Source organism: Coffea eugenioides, chromosome 4 (assembly GCF_003713205.1).
Source record: "Coffea eugenioides isolate CCC68of chromosome 4, Ceug_1.0, whole genome shotgun sequence".
Lineage (NCBI taxonomy): Eukaryota > Viridiplantae > Streptophyta > Magnoliopsida > Gentianales > Rubiaceae > Coffea > Coffea eugenioides.
The window spans coordinates 13,523,277-13,541,205 of NC_040038.1; the positions used below are offsets into that span (position 1 = coordinate 13,523,277).

A 17,929-nucleotide genomic window follows, 5' to 3' on the forward strand; every position below is an offset into this window, starting at 1 on the left:
CAAAAGTACTCCAATGTCAAGATAGAAATTATTCACTAGCAATAGGAGGGTTACGAATAGATTTTGAAGACAATAAAAGGATGATGTAAAATAGGACTAGATTATAGGGGATTAAAGTATAATGTATACTGCATTTACATATCTTGACTACTTCAACCATGTTAGTTTCTAAATAAGGAAAATCTTGAAGTTTCAACTGGTTCGTTATAACACGATGATTTCATCAATTTGATATTTTAGTCCAAATGATGTATAACTTTTTAAACTATAGAAGAATTATGTGGAAAAGTACTAAAATACAAGACGTAAAGTGTAATCTACCCTTGCTTTTTTATATAATAAATTAAAAAGTCTTTCCTTCTTTTTTTTTAAAAAGATATGGTTGTGTTAAAGGCTTCATATTGATTGTTCATTTTAGCAAATATAGTTGTATTAAAGTCTTTCCTTTTTTTATATATATAATAGATGAAACAGTCTTCCAATTTTCTATGTTTTTACATCTGATCTGGGTTGTGCATTTTATCCATTGGGAGGTAGAAGAATTGGTAGAGAGCTCAAATTCTTCTGCATTGCAATAGGTAATTTTTTTCCTTTTTAGTCTGCTAGCAAATCTAGATAGTTATATGGATGAATCTTCTGCATTTTTAAGTCCTGGTAGTTGCCTGCAGTCTTGCCTTTTCTAACTTGATTTGTGATGTTGTTGTCCACCTTGAAGTCTCATCAGTTGCAAGGATTGCCTTTCTAATTTCATCTTGTGATATATTGTCAATATTAAGTCTCCTAATTCTCGGAAATTGTGTTTGCTGAAAAGTCTATGCAATGGTATGGAGTTTTACCCTTCTTAAATCTAGTAATTATCCTGTCCATTTCGGTGTCCTAACTATCAATAACTTGTGGATGAGCTTTTTCCTTGTTTTCTTGATATAAATTCCTAAGCTTTGTGGCCATTTTCAGCCTTCTTGAATAAGTGCAAAATTTGCAAGTCTCAGAGAACAGGAGTTTTTCTTTTCATAAGTCCCTTTTTGTGATTGTTTATTTTTGCCCCCATCTCTCGGTAGTCTAGATTAAACCAACGCTTAAAAAAAGGAATTATTTTAATTTACGTTTCAAGTGTTTCAATTTTCAAAGAAGGAAATTGTTATTTGTGCATATTTTGTTTCCTTTAACGGTTTCCTGCAAATCTACAATTTGCACTTATTCAATTTCAATGAGCTGATAATAAGAAGGCAATAACTTGTAGAACAAAGACAAAAAGGAAAAAAGCTTCAAATTAGAGAAACGAAGGTGCTTTTCATTTCGACTGGAACTTCAAATTTACTACATTTTTCTTCAACAAATGCTCTGTAAAGTGTGCGTTTGTGTTTGTGTGTGTAAATATATGCTTGCATTTTTGTTTTTTTAAGTTGAAGAGATTCTTAAGTTTACCTGTTTCCCCACACAAATGTTTTCTTTAACACTAATCTTTGAGATCTCTATGCTTCACAGGCTAAGGAAAGCAGAAAAAGACATTTATAATCTGTAATGATGGAACATTAGAGATGCTCATGCAGTTCATCCCTGAATTCTATGATACAAGAGCATCATGCTCCACTATCCCATTCATCAAATTTAGGCAAGATCTGCCAATACAATGAGAAGAGATACCTCTGATTTGCATCAAAGCCGCCTTGTTCCTTATACAAGAGCAGGCCTTAAGCCAGCAGAGAATTGCAAAGTTGCTGCATAGTCACGTGCCCACAAATCGTAATGTACAATTTCCTCGAGGGATGGGGAGGACACCAATTCTGCTTGATGCTTGCTGCATGTTAGCTCCACAACCTTGAAAATGTCCAGATAGCCTATTCTGAAGAAATGGTACACCGTACATTAGACAAGGTGTACATAGCATGAAAATGACATCAATTTGATAAATGCTCCTGTCCAAGGCCAAAGTGTGAAGTGACAATCATGCTAAAATGAAAGCAAGGACCATTTACAATCATGCTCCTGTCTATATAGGCTGTACGCCTGTACTTTCCGAAGATAGATACTCCTCAAAATATCAAACTTTCTATGTTATTGTGTGACGATTGGTTGAATGGCAAATATTAGTGAGAACGGTTAGTTGCAAGTGAAGCAGCCACAAGGAAGAAATAGAACCTTGTGGTTGATATGTTAAAAAAAAAAAATTGAAGGAGACGTACTGCTCATTGATGAACATTTCGACAGCTTTCTCATTTGCAGCGCTGAGAACTCCAGTCATGGTCCCTCCTGCTCGCCCAGCAGCATATGCGAGTTCCATTGATGGATACTTGACATTATCTGGGGCTTTAAATGTCAGAGACCCAAGCCTGAATCATGAGTTCTCTAAGTTATATACTGTACAAAATTTGGTCAATGTAAAAGTAGAGAAGTGGAACTATCATGCATTTATGATATCAGAAAACCTTAAAATTGTTAAACAAATTCAAATGATAAACAGAAAACCAAAAGGAAAATTACTTGCAAAGATCAAGGCTTGGCCAAGTTATCTCAGAACTGTAAATTCTGTCTGGCCGGGACTTTGTGTAAAGAATGGGCAACCGCATGTCAGGCCATCGTAATTGTGCCAATATCGATGAATCCTGCAATAGAAACAAACGTGTGGAAAATGTTTTAAGTCAACCATTAAGAGTAAATAACCTTGCAAAGCAAGAACCTCACTTTAGCTCAACTCTTGAGAAAATATAATGATGATACACAAGAGGGTTATACCTGTGTTTCAACCATTGAGTGGATGATAGATTGGGGATGAATAACGATCGATTTCAATGTTTTCATAGTCGGCCACATAAAGATAATGGGCTTCAATAACTTCAAGTCCCTGCAAAGAAAAAATGCTCCATGACAGAGTTATCCAAATATTTTGGTTCGTTGGGGTTCATGAGAAAGTTCAAGAAGAAACAGTTGTCATGGTCAGGTGAGTACGCCAGAAAAAAGTCCAGAAAATCACCTTATTGAATAAGGTGGCAGAATCCACTGTAATCTTTTTTCCCATGTTCCAGTTAGGATGCTTCAACGCATCTGCTACTTTGACGTCTTTCAATTTCTCAACTGGCCAATCCCTGGTGTTGATAACATAACAGATTGCAAATATCAGTTCAACAACTCCAGCAATGAGAAAAGAGAACAAAATTTCAAACACTAACGGAAACTGAGAGAGAGAACAGATGTGCAGTTTTTTTCATGATGTATAGAAACTAAATTTCAGTTCAACAACTCCAGCAATGAGAAAAGAGAACTAAATTTCAAACACAAACAGAAACTGAGAGAGAAAACAGGAGGTGGAGTTTTTTCATTGTTCCAGGCATGAGAGCTTATTGTGCATTTTGTGTAGGAATAAAGAGATTTTTTAAAGCATTCATATGAAATTTTACAGCTGTTCACTTATCTGTAGAAAAAGAAACCACAAATATCTCGAATTTAGGTCGACCTAATACAAAACTAGAATAAGGTGCAACTTAAAAAACTGCATTGATTCAGAACATTTAACTCTCAGAAGAAAAATATGAGATCCCAAGTTTATATGAACTTAAATTTGCACGCTGAGATTGGAAAGTTGGAGGATAATTTCTCCTAGTTATTATAAACATCAAAAGCTCCACAGGCTTTGGAAGTAAATTTAGCAGAATTTAATAAAAAGGTTGTTCAGTAACTACAAGATAATACATTTAACGATCATTTGCAAAATCTTCCATAGGAATTTATATATCATACCTGAAAGCACCCCCAGATGCTGTTAAAATGATACGTCGAAGAGCACCCTCAGGCAGTACACTGAAGCACATTTTAGGTCTTTTTGTTAGCAAGTATTTTTCACGATTACAAGGGAAATAAGGGGAAATGACAACTGAATAAACAAGATTTCGGACTTAACAATTATCAATTCAAAGTATGATCTAAAAGCAACTGGACACAGCAAAATACATAGGTCCACACCTGGAATATGGCAGAATGTTCTGAATCCGCAGGAAGAATCTTCACTTGGTGCTTGTGCGCAAGAGGAAGTACAAAAGGACCACCAGCAATTAACGTCTCTTTGTTGGCCAAGCAAATGTCTTTCGCTTCTATGGCAGCCACAGTCGGCTGCAATAAGGAATAAATCATTCACACGTCAAAGGACTCGTTACTGAATCATGAGCTTCACAAATAGAACAGGAAATCCCCACGTGCAAAAGCAACTAGCAAAGAAAGCAAAATCGATGCTTACTCAAAGCGATATTAAAGCATAAGCAAGCTGAACTCTAGTCGTGTCTCAAGCACATGATCATCCATGAAAATTAAGATTCATGTTCTAATGCAATGTTTCTTTCTTGTTTCTAGAGCCTGTCTTTTTTCAATTGAGTAGTATTATTTTGAAAGAGAGATTTCTGAGTGCTCCACTCTCTACCAATCTTAAGTATCACTGATAATCAGTAATTTCTCAAACTCATCAACTTGAAAAAAGAAGGAAGTTATCGCACATGAAAATATGTGTCTGAGTTAAAATGCATAAGTTTTGGCATTTGTATTGCATTTGCAGCATAATCATTTCATCTAAGATGCTCTGAGGTCTGTCTGGTTAAATTCTCTACAGGCACTTCTGGATAACCCGAGACTCTGACATGACAACTGCAAATTATCCACAATTAGGACATGTATAAACAGTATCATGTGTTTGTGCAGACATCAATAGGATGCTTCTTCTGCGTCATTAATAATGCTTTAAAGTATGCTTTTTACAATTCAATAGTGTCTTTAATAGTATAGATGCATGTGCAGCCCAGATCTGGCTACCATTGACTGGCTTTTCTTTTTCTTTTTCTTTTTTTTTTTTACTTTGCTTGGTTTGTTGTTGATGATTGAATGGTGGTTTATTTCTCATCTATTAGAAATATAACTAAAAGTTCAAAAATACAACTAATTCCATAACCAATATCAAAACAACAAATGCATCATCCTTCGATGGGCCACTGACTGTGCATACTAGTTATTTCAACAAAAATCTAACGCTTAAAACCCGTCTTGACGAATGCCACTAATGCCTGTAGTTGCACTAGTTAATCAAATCCTTCAACTTCTTCATGGAATGCAAAACGGCAATGACTTCCAAGGTCATCTTTGTTTATGGAATTCCATTAAAAACATATTTATGTAAAGAATTGGGTAGTGTAAAACCTTAAATGATAAATATATTCATTCAAACAATAATATGTGCATTTCAACTGGAGATTATTTTGGAAAAATTTCTTTTGATTTATCTAGCACTTATTTGTGATATTATGTAGGGTTCATAGAATTGAACAGCCCTTAACATTTGAGCTGATTTGGATTCTGCCCCTTAATATTTTTTCTAAGCACTTTGCCTCCTAGATTAACAACCAAAGGTAAAGGTCTAGTAAAAACACATAATCGCCCTCAAGCTAGCGATTGCAGTTTTTCCCTACAAACTACAACTCAAGTTGCACTCCGCCCCCCAAAAGAACTTTATACTCAATTTACCTCCTAATTTATGTTGAAGGATAAGATTATCTTTGATATTTTACCTATTCACAGTGTTCTTTTTTCTCCCTTTATTTCATTTCCCTCTCTCTTTTAGTTTTTCCCTTATTTTTATCATTATTAGCAACTACTAAAAAAAGCTGCTATTTTATTGTCAATAATTTTTTAATCACAAACTCCATGTTTTATACATGTCTGAATAATTTATTGCCCAAATTAAATACGCTTTCAAATGCAGAAGACATGAATACAGTTATGCTGTAACATTTAGTTTTTTAGTTGTCTCCAACATTCTTTCAAGTGTCAAAGGTTATTTTGTTTTTCTTTTTTCACTATCAATAGTTAATAAAAGTTTTGATGTTAAGTTTGCTGTATGTTGTAGTTAGTTTGTTACGTGGATGACAAAGCATATATAACTTAAAAATGAAAATACATAAATCTAAAAATATAAGTTAGAGGCTCTGTTTTTAAACTCGGACCGGACCGGCCGGTCGAACCGGGAATCGGCCAATGGTCCTATCCGAGTTAACTTTAAAAACCGGAAAATTCAAAACTCGGTCAAACCAGGTCAAAACCCGGGTTTGACTGGAAAAAAGACCCGATTTTTTTTTACTTTTTTGTAAAGGTCAAAATATTTTAAATATTATGTTTTGACCCCTAGGTTGTTAAAATTTATTAATATATCTCAAATATTTCATACTTTATAAATGTTGTCTTAAAGCTTGGTGTTATTTTTCAATTAAATCCATAATTTTAATTCTAAACTTCTTAATGCTCATTAAATAACATAAATTGCTACTTGATTGTTCTAATTTCTTTGTATTTTCTTGTTAAATATATTTAAAACATTAAATACATATGAATATACCTTTATTAATATTAACATGTTATTAGGTATTTTACATAAAATATTTTAATTTTTAAATAATTTTTATTTATGACGTCATCCGGTTCAACCCTGATCGAACCCGGTTGAACCTATTGACCCCTGACCTCGACCTAGTCGATACCCGATCCGATTCTGAAAACATAGGTTAGAGGCTCAAAGGCTCAAATTAGGCAATTATCAATACTTATGTAATAGTTTTGAAGTGAATAGAGCGGATGGCATATATATATATATATATATATATATATGTATATATAAAGAAAAATAAGTGACAGAAAAAACAAAACGTAATTGAAATAACAGTAGTGTAAGCTGCCTTAAAATTCTTTAGAAGGCAAACTACAAATAAGGTTATATTTATTGGGAAATTGCAAGTTAGCATTAAAATGAGGGCAACATTTGAAATTAAGGCATTATATAACGGTCAAGCCTTATTTTCACTGCCGAGGAGCGGTAAAGAAGTGCTTGGGAAATAGTACTAGGTGGCAAACTGCAAATCACCCCATTAAAGAAGTCTAATCATCCTATCATAGATGTTGAATGCTATTAACCATATGATGTATGTGAGATTAAAAAGTAGTAAGAAAATAAGAAGTAATGAGAAAACATATTTTAAGAATGTCCAAAAAAAATTTCCAAATAAATTCATCCTTTTTTTCCGGTTCTTTATACTTCATCCAAAGTTACTTATACATTTCTTCAAATTTCTGTGCGCAATTTAATCATAACCAATTGAATCTCAAAATGCCCCATATCACGCCATCAAGTGCCTCTAAATTCTAACTCCAACAATCACTTCTCAATGGTGCATGAGAACTCAAATGGGTAAGAAATTGGCCTCTGGACTTCACACAACATGGGCCAATTCTCCCAGCCAAGTTTTATTAAGGGAAAATCACATAAATGGTCCATCACATATTATAATTGTACTTTTTTCATCCATTACTTTCAAAATGAAGTAAATTCATCCTTCACATATTCAAAATGTACATTTTGTTCCTTACACTCATTTCAAGCGCTTTTTGGCTAGGAAATGTCATGTGCCACCACGTAATGATAATTTCAAGGGCAAAACAGATATTATATCCTATTTTCAACTAAAAATTAAATTTCTGAATTTTCCATGTCAGAATGACGGCAAATCTGAAGTCCAAACACATGTCCTGAGATATGTGCTCTTTTTTTGTTCTCTATGTTCTTCTTTTACTTTTTTATATATTTTGCATTTATTTTGATATTTCATCAACTTTGTTTTCACTGCAACTTTTATCCTCACTTTTCCATTTGTTAAATATTATTTTGGGGTTAACTTTCTTCTTTGGAATATTTTATTTTCCTATTTTAAAAGTCCTCAAGAATTTTCAAAATAACAGTTAAACTTTTTCTTAATTATTAGTTTTACTAGATGTGGTGTATTTTGGTGCGAATAGGGTGTGATGTCTATTTTACCCGTAAAATCATTATCGAATGGTAGCACATGACCTTTTTCTAACTAAAAAGTCATCAAAATGGATATAGGAACTAAAATGACATATTTTGTTTATCTGAAGGATGGATTTTCATCATTTTAAAAGTGAAGGGCTAAAAAGATGTAAATGCAATATGTGAGGGACTATTTGCATCATTTTTCCTTTTATTATGGTCAGCCATTAAGGATGGATTTAGAGAGGGTGGGCAGGGGCAACCAACGTCTCCCCTCCCTACAATTTTGTAAAACCTATATAGGCCCCTTAAAGTTTTCTAAAATTTATAAATGAAGCATTAATTTTTAAATCAAAATTTGTCACTTTGCCTCCCCCAATGTGTTGTCAATATTTAAATCAACTAAGTAATCTTCTTTGATTTTTCTTTGGAAATGAATTATATTTGAAAAAAATAAAATTATATGCTATATTTTTGAACAAAACTGATCCCAACGATTTTTCTGACAACCGTGTTTGGGCTCCTAGTCCCAACCTATAGACAAGGCACGGACTGCCTCTTAATGCATGGTATGGATTGCAACTTACATGTACTAGTGCTTTCCACCTATTGCTCCTGTTCGTTTAAACAATTCCACATCGGCTTACAATTACATAACTTGATCAATTTTTCAGAAAATATATTGTATGGTAGTAGTGATACGATAATGCAGTAGGAGAGCTGGGAATGTATGAAGTGTGGGGGGGTTTTTGGGGAATGGGAGAAACTCTTGAAAAGTAAATATAAATATTTTGCAAGTCTTAAAAAAAATATTGAATTTTTCTATAAGAAAAAGTGAAGGAAATTAACCAATATATGGTATTAGATTAAGATTTTAAGAGAACAAGAGAAGGCCTTCATATAACTATTCTAAAATTTTATAGGGGTTAAAAGAAGTTTCCAAAATTTAGAAGGGGCTCTTCCGGTAAATGGTAAGTTTTGAAAACATAAGTACGAATGACAGAGGCGGAGGAAGTTAGCTATGTTCCAATCTATCTACAATGAATACTAAATTAGTTCTTTGTACAAATGTATTGAACAAATAATGTAAAGAATAATTAGTTGAAACTTGAAAGGTGAATTTAGCCCCTTACTCGTCAACTCGCCATTGAGATATTATGATGAGAGGCGCTTTGAAATTGAGCAACATTAGTAACGGGACAAATTTCATATGTTCATGTACGTGAGAATAGTTGGTAAATCTGGAATGTGTCCAAGCAATTATATTGTAACTAGCTAATTGTTGGTAACTAATATTATGATGCAAATTGTGTAAGATATTAAATTTGGGGCGTAAAATGAGAACAATTGAATATATAAAGTATGCAAAGTCATAAAAGTCCTTACTAACACATCAAACAAGTAATGCCTAGGAACCTTACATAAACACATATATATAGGCAGCTATTTCCAAAGAGAGATACTACATATATATAAAGGGAAAAGACAGAGGAGGATATAAAACAATTGCAGTAAAAGCCTAAAAAGAATATAAAAGAACAGGAAAACGGCAAAAAAAATAAGATACACAAATAATATACTAAAATCTCTTGAACTGACATAAATAACCTTACAATTAACAAAATTTGTATACCACTTTTGTGACTTAAGTACTTATTTGAATAATATAATTGTTGAGTCGACAAAAGGTCATAATCAAAAGGGTTTATCTGCACTTATACTAACTAATAAAAACTCCCCAAAATATCGTATTTCTAACTTTTTAGTGGAAAGATTACACAGTGTCTTTCTATTTAACACAACTTCTTTATTGAACCTTTGCTCTTACAAATAATTTCTTTTCACAATGAATAAAAAGATTTATGACTCAAAGAAAACAAAAATTTGCATTCCTACAGAACTTGTTGGTTATAATTAGAATATAAGTTGAAAATGAAATTTAGGGTGCATCCAGTTTTAAGTTTCTAGTCCGATAATGGTTGGGAAGGACACTTATGATAAGGAAGAAAGGAGAAGAAAAGGCAAAAGTGTAAGACAAACAAAAAGTCAAGGAAAAATAAAAAAGAAATATATTGATTAATCTAATTGGCTGTGCCTTTCATATTTTATAAGTTTGATACATCTTGATTTTTTGGTTTTCCCCAACATGTCTTTCTTTTTATTTTGACAGTGCAATGCATTTTTAAACGTTCAAAGGCAAATGCCACAAATCTAATATTTAGAATTAAAATTAAAGATATGGATGGTGAGAACATACTTAACCTTGAAGGGAATTAAGTGGGCTGAGAGAGGTGGTGTTATTACATGACATATAGTCAATAAGCCATACAGATTAGGCTAGTATCCCTCTCCTACGTAACGGGTATTTTACCTAAAAAAGGGCAAAAAATATATATATAAAAAAAGACTTCATATAATTAAGCTAACCTGTGAAAAGCATTTTATGGTTTCAAATCATACATTCCAGTTTCTCAAGATTTGAACTAATTTGAAACAGCAATAAAAATCATCAAAACTAATTGAGGCAGATGAAATGATAGAATTATCTTAATATATTCAAGCAAAACAAACTTTCCAAGAACCATCCTAATTAATTAAATTTATGGAGAAACACTTTATTGTTAAGCCAACCTATGAAAGAACGCTCTATGATGATTACTGATTGTTGTCATTAGCATTCTCCACCTTCGATCGTCCCCTTCCCCTTCACCACAACCCCCTTTGTCCCCTTTTTCCTCCTCTCCCTTTCCCTCTCCTGCACCCCCTTCCCTTCCTATGCAACCCCTTTCCTGCACCTCCTCACCTTCTTTCTATGACTAAATTTAACATAGGAGAGAGAGGATAGGCTTTGAGGAAAGGGTGATTTGGTCACAACCTCTTCTCTCTCTCTTTCACAACAAATTATGGTCATTGGAAGGAGAAAGGATGCGAAGAAATGGCTGTGAAAGGAGAAAAGGGAGCGGGATGCAAGAAAGGTGGTGATGGAGAAGAGAATGGTGGTGGCAAGAGGCGAGTGGTGGTGGAGGAAGAGATGGGGGTAGTATTTTATTTTTATTTATTTATTTAATGTATAGAAATAAGGTGAGTTTATTTAGGAGTTTTTATTTATTTATTTTATGTATAGAAATAAGATGAGTTATATTTGAAATTTTTTATTTATTTGTTTATTGTACAGAAATAAGGTGAGTTATATTTGAGAGTTTTTATTTATTTTATGTATAGAAATAAGATGAATTGTATTTAGGAGTTTTGGATTGTTTTTGAGAATATTATAAGTTCTAAGGGGTTTAATAGGTATATCAGCTAAAACTTTGATTTAAAAAATTATTTTCCAGGTCAAGCACTTGCAATAGAGGCACGTTTATCTCAAACTCATTAATTTAAATGATTTTTGTTGATTTTTCACGTTAGTTCAAACCACGAAATACTAAATTGTATGACTTGAAATCATAAGAGGCTTTTTCTATAGGTTTGCTTAATCATAAGGGGCTTTCTGCATTTTACCATTTTATTTAACTTTATTTAACTTTAAGGATATGATAGGTATATCATCAGAATTTTTATTTGTTTCCAGTAAATACTCACAAAAGAGGTGCGTGTATCTCAAACGGATTAATTCAGATGATTTCTATCATTTTTTTAAAGTAGTTCAAACTACAAGGTATTGGAATGTATGTTTTGAAATTATAGGGACTTTTTTGTATTTTATCCAAAAAATTAAAATGATATGTTTCATCTCACAAATTTTAGAAAAAAACTATTTTTTTGTCCTTTACTTTTAAAATGAAGCTAATCAATCCCTCACAGTTTTAAAACAATGCAAATCAATGCCAAAATGACAACCTGATATAGATTTCAAGGGTAAAATTGAAACATCACTTTAGTGTTAACCAAATCTAAGTATATCTGACATATACATCATATTAAGTCAATAGAAAAAGGAAAAAAATTCAAAATTACAGCATAAGAAAAACCTTCTCTCTTAAAAATTAAAAATTTTGAGAAAGTGATATTAGGTTAACATAAAAAAAATTAAAATTATGACATAAAAAACAAACCATTCACTTTAAAAAGAAGAAAATTTTAAAAATTATAACATCAAAAACAAACCCTTCACTCTAAAAAGTTTTAAAATTTTTGAATTATAAAATTTTGATTGTTTCTTTTTGTGTTGACTAATGTCATTGCCTCAAAAAATTTTAACTTCTTTTAGGCAGAAATGTTTGTTTTTTATGTCATAATTTTTATTTTTTCATTTTATAGTGACTTAATGTCATGTACGCATTATATGTAGCTAGATTTGGAAGAACTAAGATGATGTTCCAATTTTATATCTAAAATCTATATTATATTATCAATCTGGAACTAATTTGTTTCATTTTTAAAATGTGAGGAACTAGCTTGTAGCATTTTAAAAATGAGAGATAAAAAATATTTTTTGTCAAAAGTAAAAAATGAAATAGGTCATTTTTTCAACAAAAAATGCCATACACATTAATTATCTTTGCATGTTAATTAGTTCCATCATCAATTATGTGGCAAATGTTATGTCAATAGGTGGGGTATTAATGAGGTCAGATTCCCACTCTGCTCCAAAAAAGAGAAAGCAGAGGTAAATGATGGAAAATTGACTTGATAAGAGAGGAATCTAGTACATTTTTGTTCTTTTTCCACCTATAAAGGTGCTTGTGTAAGTCTAGATCCAGAATTTCTTGAAAAGTTTTGTCTGATCAGATTAGTGGTATTGGTGATTTAGTTCCGCTCAGTTCCCCTCTTAACCCCTTTGATCATCCCCTAGGAGTAGGTCTAAATTATAATATATCGTGTCTGAAAAAAAAAACCTATAAAGGTGCCTTGGTTTTGGCTTGTGGAAAATTGATCGTTGCTTGTTCATACCAGGACCAAGGCTTTACTGTAGCATCCAAAACCGTGGACCTATAAAAATGTCTTGGTCATGGCCTGTGGAAAATTGATCATTTTATGTTCATTCCAAGGGCCAAGACTTTGCTGTAGTATCCAAAACCGTGGACCTATAAAAGCGTCTTGGTTATGGTTATAGGTAGCAAATAAATTTATTTAATTAAATTTATTCATATCTGTTCACGAATAGACGAACTAATAGTTTGAAAAAAAAAACGGAGTTATTATTGAACTAAACTAACCAAATTTCAATTAAATTTTGTTAAATGGAACCTACTAGGTTGCTATACTACTTATTGCAATTTAAAAGTGCAAATTCAATATAGAGAAATCCCAATTCATCAACTATATAATTATTGCGCATTCATGAATATAGATTTTGGGAATGAAAATTAAAAAATTTTAATAATATTATATAGGTATAAAGCAAAACTTGTTTGTTAATGATCCACCCCAAAGCCATCTTGAATCTATCATGATTCCACTTGAATGTTTCTTAAAAAAAAAAAAAACTTGTTTTCAAATCATTGTAACTTAGTTTTGAAAAAAAAAAAAACTTGTAACTGTGAATTAGTGCATGAGAAATTTAACTATTAAACACTAGTTATTTCATTCTTCATCCTTCGCATACTTTGTTTGATATCCACCGTCCCAATACTAGTAGTGGTAATATGTTACTAGTACAATCCTAATAATCATTTCTTTCACGTCTCAGTCTCAGGGCGGGGTGCTTGCGCTAGCATTCCTTGTCTCGTCTGCTTTACCTTTTTTATCCCCCTTTTATCTAATGGGGAGAAGAAAAATTAGAAAAGCTGAAAAGAAATGTAAAAGAGAAGGCATGTCTCCAGAAAACGTCAAACCTACAATTGAAAGTGGACGATATTTGCGTCGCATTGTTTCGGTAATCTCATCTCAGATGCAAAAGTTTGCTGGGATAGTTCTTGGATTGTGCAGCAACTGGCTCTTTGTTTTTTTTGCTACTACAGGATATGATACCATGACAATAAAGTAGACAAGTGGATCTAGCTTCTTGATCACTCCAAGCATTTGAGAGGTTCTTTTTTTTTTTTTCCTTTTTTTCAACAAATGATAACAGCTTTATAGATATTAACACTTGATAGTACAAGGATTAATTTGAGAGGTTCTTGTTGAAAGGAAAGAAATTCAAAGGGCCCTGTTTGTTGTTCAGCTTCTAATGTTCCTAATTTTCACCATGAAAATTGTTATTTGGTCTCTGCACAAAGTTGTTGGTAGATGTCTGCGATGTTACAATGAGTACCATTAATTAGGTCTTAAATATCTTGAAAGATTTTGCACTCCAAAAGGTAGTATAAATAAAGCTAAAGTACAATGACAGGATCGACGGGATGAAATAACCGAGGAGCAAAATTCAATAATGTGTCCAGATTATGAAATGGAAAAGATGCGCTTGATTACTGTAGCTTATTTAGGTCAGTAGAAAAGGTGAACATGATGGAAAGAAAGGATCTCAGGCAAATAATAAAATGAAGGCAAGGATAAAGATGAATTATTCCACCGTCCCAAAACACGACAGCAGCAGCACCTTTATCTTTTTTGGAGGGCTCCCAGACGTCCCTACCATGTAAATCGAACTGCTTTCTTATTGACTGGAAGAGAAAATGAACCACGTGAGAATCGAGCCTCTCTTCTGAGATCAGTTAAAAACAACAGAGATTAGAAGTTTTGCAGCTGCACCTAACAGGCAAAAGCTTCTCCTCCTTTACTAGTTGTTCAAAGCAAAGCTCACTTTACCACGATGGCTGACCCTGCTCTCTCTTTTGTTATTGAGAGAACTGGCGATCTGCTGATTCAAAAAATTGTTTTCCTGAAAGGCGTTCGACGACAAGTTGAGAGACTTCGAAATGATCTGGCCCGGATGCGGTGTTTCCTGAAAGATGCAGATCAAAGGCAAGATGAAGAGGAGAGGATTCGCCACTGGGTTTCTGAAATCCGAGATGCTGCCTACGATGCGGAGGATATCATTGAGATATTTGCCAGCAAAGTTGAGCTCTTCACAAAGGACGAGGGATTGGTCACCAAATTGACATATTATCCCTTGAAAATTGTGAACTTCTACAAGATAGGTAAAGAGATTGAGTCCTTACAGATGAGGATCAATGACATAGCCGACAGCCGTGAAAAATACGGTATCAAAAATCTTGGAGAGGGAACGAGTACACATGGAGAAGAGCTTCAACGGCTCCGACGGTCCTCTCCAGTTACTGAGGACAAGGATATAGTGGGCTTCGTGGAGATTACAAAATCGCTGGTGGCAGAACTTTTGAAAGAGGACGAAAACCGCCGTGTGGTTTCAATCGTTGGCATGGGAGGTGCTGGTAAGACAACTCTAGCCAAAAAAGTTTATAACCATGCTGATGTCAGGGCAAGATTCAACTGCCGTGCTTGGGTATGTGTCTCTTCAAGCTATGATCACAAAAAGATACTAAGATCAATCATAAAGCAATTAAATCCAAACGATGACAAGCTATCTGAAATGTTGGAAAAGATGGAAGTGGAAGAGGAAGTGTTGGAAGAAAGGCTCTATAAAGATCTCCAAGACAAATGTTGTCTTGTAGTACTTGATGATGTATGGAAGGAAGCAGCGTGGAATTGTCTATCCAGGAGGGCATTTCCTGATGTTGGCACATCAAGTAGATTGCTGCTTACAAGTCGCAATCGGGAAGTTGCCGTACACGCAGATGCTCTTAGCAACCCGTGTGAGTTGAAAACTTTGGGACAGGAAGACAGCTGGCAGTTGTTTCTCAAAAAGGCCTTAGGTCATGGGGCTAATGCTGGGTGTCCTCCGGATTTGGAAGGAGTAGGCAGAGAGATTGCAAGGAGATGTGCCGGTCTGCCACTAGCCATCACGGTTATAGGTGGTCTGCTACTGGGCAAGAAAAAGTTGAAGAGTGAATGGGAGAAAGTTCTCGACAACTTTAGAGCATACCTATCAAGCAGCCAGAGTGAAGCAGGGGCAATTCTGGAATTAAGTTATGCAGACCTTCCTCCCAATCTGAAACTTTGCTTTTTGTATTTGGGTTTGTTTCCTGAGGACTCCTTCATTTCTGTGCGCAAGTTGATCCATATGTGGGTTGCAGAGGGAATAATGCAGAAAAGAGAAGCAAAAATTTTGGAGGAAACTGCAGCATATGATGATGTGAAGCGACTTTGTAGCAGAAATATGGTCCAAGTGGCGGAAATGACTGTTGATGAGAGGATTAAAAGCTGTAGAGTCCATGATGCACTGCGAGAGCTTGCAATCAGAAAGGCAGAGGATGAAATTTTTTTTCAGATCCATGACACCAGAGATGATGAAATATCAGCCAAATCCAGGTACCTTGCTGCTCATATTCTCCCTCTGGATAAAAATTATTTTGGGTCTTCGGCCCCTCCTCTCCGGTCTCTGCTTTTTTTCAATATCCACGGTTACAGGGAAAACATTAGTCTTAGCTTCAAAAGTTTCAAAAAGCTTAGGATATTAGACCTTGAGAATGCTGAGATGGGTTATGATTTGCCAAAAGAAATTGGTAAAGTCAGGCTTCTAAGGTACCTCGGTTTAAGACGCACATCTATTGGAAGGCTCCCTCATTCCTTCGATTGCTTGCGAAACCTACAAACTCTTGACATACGGAACATTAACCGAGTGATAGTTTCAAATTTCATTTGGAAGCTTGAAAGTTTACGGCATTTATATGCGTATAAAATGGAATGTGATGTGCCTCTTAAAATTGAAGGATTGAGGAATCTCCAGACTCTGTCACGCATACACTTTGATGACATTATGCACAATAACATGATAACTTTGACAAGTCTTCAGAAACTGGGGATTTGGGTGGATGACAGATCAGACATAAACAAACTCTGCATGCATTTATCTGAGGTTGGAAGCCTAAAGGCGCTACGTCTTTATTTTGATGGAGGAAGCGAGTGGCCATCTCTAGGTGGACTTTCTAAGCTCCAGCATGTAACAGCGCTTAAGCTGTTCGGGCTGGGTTTGAGATCGCTACCTCCTGATTTCCCTTCAAATCTCTCTTGCTTGTCTTTGAGTTTCACACGTCTCCAGGATGACCCAATGCCAGCACTAGAGAAGTTGGGACAGCTGTCGTTCCTCAAAATGGAATTTTCATATTGGGGACCACAGCTAGTCATTTCTACGCATGGGTTTCACCAATTGAAATTCCTTGAGCTCAACTTCCAACATGGTTTGAAGGAAATAGAGGTGGAGAAAGGTGCACTGCCACAGCTCCAGTGCCTGAGAATCAGGAAGTGCCTCTCATTAGAGAAGTTGCCGGAAGGGCTGAAGTACATGTCTACTCTTGATAAGCTTGAGCTTGTAGACATGCCAGAAGATTTGATCAGTAGGCTTGATGTGAGAGAAGTTGCCGGAAGAGCTGAAGTACATATCTACTCTTGATAAGCTTGGGCTTGTAGACATGCCAGAAGATTTGATCAGTAGGCTTGATGCGGACATGATATCCAGTGTTCCTAACCTCAGAATATTTTGACTCTGGGATTTCGCAGAAGGAAGGAGGTTCATATTTGTAATTCTCGCGCAGAATGGAAGTTATGTAGTGTATTTCAAGATTTATCAAAATACTAGAGAATTGTTTCCCACACAATGCGTGGCAGTATTAGACCTGTTGAAAAGGCCATTGATTGTGTAGAGAATATTTTCTCCTGAATGATAATATTTTCTACTGAATTATAATTACAGTAGCGCGATGCAAGGCACATTAAAAGGCATAAATCAATATATCATGATGCATGCTCCACAGAGGGTCATAGAAACCTAAACAACAAAGGATAGCAATAAAGAACAATTACGCTCTGTCTTGTTTAAAAATTGTAAATCAACATAACTAAGGCTTTTGCTAATTTTTTACTACATCTTGACATCATCTCTTTTCTAAGATATCACGGTGCAGATTATCCAAATGTGAATGTTGAATATCTTGCAATTCTTCGAAACTGATATTAGTTGAACTTAGTGAAACGCTACCAAAATCAGGCAACACAGCTCCGGGAGAAGGGAAGAGGAGAAACAAAGTACACCTGATATTTGAAGTTAACCAGAAGTTGTAGCGTCAAAGCCCAAAGTGCCCTCAGAGATGTTCATGCGATACCCACTGAAGCAAACCATTATAGCAGCAGGGTAATTAAAGCAAAGTTCATGTCCAT

At 34.5% G+C, this 17,929-nt stretch overlaps 1 protein-coding gene and 1 pseudogene across 1 annotated transcript; one reads left to right on the forward strand and one right to left on the reverse strand.

The window, feature by feature from the left end:
* Positions 1–1,487: 1,487 nt before the first annotated feature.
* LOC113769085 overlaps positions 1,488–17,929 on the reverse strand; it is a 71,501-nt pseudogene continuing 55,059 nt past the window's right edge.
* LOC113767672 (putative disease resistance RPP13-like protein 3) lies at positions 14,160–17,421 on the forward strand. Its single transcript, XM_027311844.1, has one exon. It carries the CDS (start codon positions 14,508–14,510, stop codon positions 17,163–17,165), a length of 2,658 nt encoding a protein of 885 aa, XP_027167645.1. The 5' UTR covers positions 14,160–14,507; the 3' UTR covers positions 17,166–17,421.